Below are 5,913 nucleotides of genomic sequence, written 5' to 3' on the forward strand. Positions count from 1 at the left end.
AATTATAAAAAGAAATTAATTTACGTTAAATATTTTAGAGTGTTTACTAAAGAATAACTTGCCCACTTAGGTTCATATAAAAAAATCCACTAACAGCAGTTGTAGATATAAATGAGAGATAGATTTATGTAAATAAAAAACAAGGGTAACTACACACATTATTAAATGTCCAGGGATATTAAGTTGGTTAAATAGGTGACAGTCATTGCCAGAATGAAAGGTAGGCTTTCAAGAGTTTTTTTTTTTTTTGTGATGTGTCAGTAGCTATTATTTGAAAACCATCCTTACCTTGTCTCTAACAGATACACACGTTATATGAAAATGGAAAACCACACGCTGATATCAGAATTTTTCCTCCTGGATCTCTCAGATGATCCCAAACTGCAGCCCTTTCTCTTTGGACTATTCTTGTCCATGTACCTGGTCACAATGCTTGGGAACTTGCTCATCATCCTAGCTGTCAGCTCTAACTCACAACTCCACAACCCCATGTACTTCTTCCTCTCCAATCTGTCCTTTGTTGACATCTGTTTCATTTCAACCACAGTACCAAAAATGTTAGTGAACATGCAGTCACAGACAAAAGACATCTCCTACATAGAATGTCTTACACAGGTATATTTTTTTAATACTTTTGTAGGGATGGATGATGTTTTGCTCACTTTAATGGCCTATGATCGCTTTGTAGCCATCTGTAACCCCCTTAAATACACTATTATCATGAACCCTAGGGTGTGTACCCTTCTGGTTCTGATGTTTTGGATAATCATGTTCTGCATCTCCCTGATTCATGTTCTATTGATGAATGAACTGAACTTCTCCAGAGGCACAAAAATTCCACATTTCTTCTGTGAATTGGCTCAAGTTCTCAAAGTCTCCAACTCTGACACTCATATCAATAATATCTTCATGTATGTGTTGAGTTCCCTACTAGGTGTGATTCCTATGACAGGAATACTTATGTCTTACTCACAGATTGTCTCATCCTTATTAAGGATGTCCTCTACTGTGAGTAAGTACAAAGCCTTTTCCACCTGTGGATCTCACCTCTGTGTAGTCTGTTTGTTCTATGGGTCAGTAATTGGAGTTTACTTCAGCTCTTCTGTGGTCCTTTCTACCCAGAGAATAATGGTTGCTTCATTGATGTACACTGTGATTAGCCCTATGCTGAACCCCTTTATCTATAGCCTGCGAAACAAAGATGTGAAGGTTGCCCTTGGTGAACTTTTTATAAGAGTTGCCCCTTGTCCATCATGGATCAATGACATCATAACTAAATTCATACTAAAAAATATAAGGCAAAATTTATAAACATACTTCTCTTAGGTCTTTTTTTATCAAAATATCACATGCCTAATCTGTACTATCCTGAAAATTTAGGTAACTTTGCACTTGTGTACTTTTTACAGATATTTTAATTCTCTATGCATATCATTTAAATTTTGCAGTCATTGTTATGGGTCACGTTTTTATATTTTAGATTTAATATGTAATATGCCTAATGAACTCAACAAGAGTTCATCAAAATCATGTTTGGGATGTTAATGTTCTTCACCTTATTTTAATAGTATCTTTGTTTTTCCTAAGGAAAATCTTATGAAATTACTAATATTGGGACATCTTACTGCAATGTATTTCTCTCCCCCATTAACTGCAACTGTAGACATAGTTGGGATTATGGTGGTTTGAATATACTTGGCACATGGGAACTGACATTATTATAAGGTATTGCTGTGTTCAAGTAGGTGTGGTCATGTTGAAAGAAGGGAGTCACTGTGATGGTGTGCTTTGAGGTCCTATGTCAGACTCTTCTGGATACAATTAGATCAAGATGCAGAACATTCAGCTCCTTCCTCAATACCGTGTATACCTGGACACTGCCTTGCTTCCTGCTATGATAATAATGGAATGAACTTCTAAAACTAAACCACCCCAATTAAATGCCATCCTTATAAAAGTTATCTTGCTTATGGTACCTTTTCTCAGCAATAGTAAACCTAAGACAGGGCGCTATGAACCTCTCCTGCTCCCATGACAAGGTTTGACTATACAAATTTTGTGGATGTCTTATAGAGCTAATCACACCTGTTCTGTATTCAAGAATATAGTAGGTATATCATATCTGGAAGCCAGAGTTCTGCATAATTCTCATCAGTTTTCTCTGGCTTTTTGATTCTTTCTACACTTCCCTCCAGAATATTTCTAAGTTGGACAGGGTGAGATATTATGGTTCTTCCATTCATGTTTGGATACTTATATCTTATATGGAATAAACCTGAGAGAAAAAGAAAAGTGCATGTGTGTGTGTGTGTGTGTGTGTGTGTGTGTGTGTGTGACAGAGAGAGAGAGAGAGAGAGAGAGAGAGAGAGAGAGAGAGAGAGAGTCCCGTGGCAACAGAAGTCATAAGTACCTAGTGGGGATGTCACTTCTGTCAAATTTTTCTAAATAAATATTCTGTGCCTAACAAACTACCTTCTACTTGGCAGTTGATACCCCCAGAATAATGCAGATGCTGTCTATGATAAGCAACACTTCTATTTGGAAGTAGTGAGATGTGACTGCAGAGTCTCAGCTTTCAGAAGCATGGTGTAGTTTGTCTTCTCCCTGTTGTAGGATATTTGATCAAACTGTGAAGCCCAAGATTGTGATATTTACTGGGAAAACTATTTTGGTTGTGTTCCTCTTAACACAAACCTTTATTCGAAGACCTTTCTGCTTGGATATTGTAAGCAGGATTAAATAAAGTTACCTGTGAATCAAGAAGAGGAACAATCAACAAGTTCACAGGAAGTTATCATAGGATTCTTAAGATAAAAACATAGAAAGTAAGAGGGAGTCAGAAGGACATCTAAGGAGACACACAGGAAGTAGAAGGGAGGACATTCAGTTTGAAGCAGTTTTTTTGGGGGGGATGGCATAAGAGAGGAAATTCATTCTGAGACATTGCATGAGAAAGAAGGTCAGGTGGGTTAGCATGCTTTCTCCCCAGCATCGGACTTCTGAGACTTAATTGATAAAATCGAACTATTTGGACCCTGTTAAAAGACCAACAAAACACTTGGTGTTCCAACACAGGCAAAACCACAAGGACAAAAAAATAAAACCAGCTGCAGAAAAATAAACCATCAAATATGGAAATACATGTGAAGTTCTCAAGAAGAGTTAGTTTTAAAAGGAAAAATATTTTCCATGTTAAAGAAGGAAAATTTATTACAGGACATTAGAATTGTATAATGCTACTTTACATGGCTTGAAAATGTAAGTAGAAAATTTAAAAATGAATAACTTAATGGAGGTTGACCTAATACTAATTATAATTACTATTACTCTAGTTTTTCATATTCATTCTTAATAGTCATAGGGATTTTTGTGCAAAATATAGAAAAGAGTATTGATAAAGTACAAGCCTTATAAGATTTATAAGTGAAAATAAGAAAATACTCAGACATAAGGAAAGGATTTTAGACAAGAACCTACTATGTCAACACAAGATGAAACTAAAAAGGGGCTGCCCAAGATTTTCAGAAAACCAACCTTTGTTTATTAAGTTTCTGTACAAGACTTACCAGCAGATGGTAGGCACCCTCAAGGTTATAAAGAATTTAAATGTAATCCTATAGACATATTAGATTTGAGAAAATTTAATGTCATGATCATTTAGCATAATATGCATTCACCATATGTGAAACAGTATAAATTCATGGGCAACATAGAACAGAATTACGTCCCAAGACTGGAAAGGTTTGGGAACAGAACTAATGGAAGCTGGTTCTCAATTACAATGGCTTATCTATGTAAAGAAGAAGCTGGGGCCATAGACAAACAACATAGGGCTAGACGTATTAATATTACCCAAGATACATTGCTAGATGAAGGTCATTATGCTGAGTTACAAAGGCAGCTTAAATTTGATGATCATAGCTTGGTGATATGTTGTTTAATACCTTTCAAGGTTTTGGACAAGTTTAAAGATTCTGAAAAGAGTTTTGAGTAATTTACTAAAATTGTATAATTCCAAAAAGAAGCCTCCAATGATTTTTTTGCAAACATTGAACAGTATCAGATTCATAAATCAGACAAATATTAAATAAGTTTGTGGCTTTTAGAAATGACAATTCCAAATTTAAAATGTTGATTAGTCCTTTAAAGGAAAGATTAGATCATCACAAATAGATGAAAACATTAGAAAGATGGCTGATATTTGATCTCATGTTAATAAAATTGTTTTTAAAATTTTAAGAACAATGAAAATGTCATGTTTTAATTGTGACAAGCAAGGTCATTTGAAAAGAAATTGTAGGCAAGTTGTTGCTAGGAACAATATTTCTTCCAGAGGTAATACAAAAAGAAAATGGAAGTCTTCTGGACTATGGAGAAGGTACAGCAAAGGCCAGAATTGATTAATGAATACAGATCAACTGAGGACAGGCAAAGTAACCCTTTGCTATTGGGAAAAATCCTATGTTCCTCCCACAGCTCCTGATAACAAATTTTATTTAATAGTTCCTTTTTAGCATTAGAGAAACTCACAGAAAAATCAAAGGATTTATGTCTGTTGTTAAAAAACAAAACTTAGATTTCTGACTCCAGAGGAAAACACCTAATGCCATCTGGGACCCAGGTGCACAGGGGCCCTGGAAAAAGGCTGTGCAGGCCCTCCTGGTTGCTGCCCTCATGGAGAGCTCAAAAGCAGCCCCTCAGGAGCAACTTCAGCTGCAGGACCACAGGTAAGACCAGCTTTTCTGCTCCAAGCGACCTGCCTGGTGGACTCAGAACACACAGAGGAAAAATTCCTCTGGGACCAGACACTTCTGGTTTTTAGCTGGAGCCCCAACTTCGCTGATCCCTGCCCACAGCTCCCTGCTCCCAAACCCAGTGGGAGAGAGAGTTCACTGCCCGGACAGGTGGGCACTCCTGAGACTGCAAAGCTGGAAAGACCACAAATACTGCCCACCCCAGAACACATCCTGAGACCAAGAAGAAACTGTATAGGGCCTCTGGGAACCAGAAAATAGGGACATTCAAGCAGCATGTCCCTGCGGTCCAGACACCTCCAGGTTCTGAAGGGAATTGATCAAAAGCTCCCTGCACCCAAATTCTGTGGGAGGGAGAGCTAAATCTTATCAGGGGCAGACAAGCCTGGGAAACCAGAAGAGACTACACTCGGCCCACATTTCTGACTGGAGAGAAAAACACCTAATGGTATCTGGGACCCCGGTGCACATGGGTCCCAGGAAAAGGCTGCAAAGGCCCTCCTGTTTGCCGCCCTCACAGAGAGCTCAAAAGCAGCCCCCCACTTGATCTGAGGGACCACAGGTAAGACCAACTTTTCTGCTCCAAGCGACTTGCCTGATTGACACAGCCCCACAGGAACAGCTGAATACCAGTAGACAGAAAAGACTAAATGCCCGAAAGCAGAACACTCTGTTCCCATAATTGGCTGAAAGAAAACAGGAAAACAAGTCTACAGGTCTCCTGACACACAGGCCTATAGGACAGTCTAGCCACTGTCAGAAACAGAAGAACAATGTAACACCAGAGACAACCTGATGGCAAGAGGCAAGCACAGGAACCTAAGCAACAGAAACCAAGACTACATGGCATTATCGGAGCCCAATTCCCCCATATTCAGCAAACAGTGAATATCCAAACACACCAGAAAAGCAAGATCTAGATTTAAAATCACATTTGATCATGATGATGAAGGACTTCAAGAAAGACATAAAGAACTCCCTTAGAGAAACGGAGGAAAACATAAATAAACAAGTAGAAGAATATAGAGAGGAATCACAAAAATCCCTGAAAGAATTCCAGGAAAACACAATCAAATAGGTGAAGGAATTAAAAATGGAAATAGAAGCAATGAAGAAAGCACAAAGGGAGACAACACTGGATATAGAAAACCAAAGGAAG

The 5,913-nt window shown here is 38.1% G+C and overlaps 1 protein-coding gene across 1 annotated transcript; it reads left to right on the plus strand.

Moving 5' to 3' along the window:
* The first annotated feature begins 315 nt into the window (after nt 1-315).
* Nucleotides 316-1,311, plus strand: Or7d11c (olfactory receptor family 7 subfamily D member 11C). The gene is given in 1 exon segment (NM_001001016.1): nt 316-1,311. A coding segment is annotated over 1 exon segment (996 nt).
* Nucleotides 1,312-5,913: the final 4,602 nt, after the last annotated feature.

This window comes from Rattus norvegicus, chromosome 8 (assembly GCF_021556685.1).
Source record: "Rattus norvegicus strain SHRSP/BbbUtx chromosome 8, alternate assembly SHRSP_T2T, whole genome shotgun sequence".
Lineage (NCBI taxonomy): Eukaryota > Metazoa > Chordata > Mammalia > Rodentia > Muridae > Rattus > Rattus norvegicus.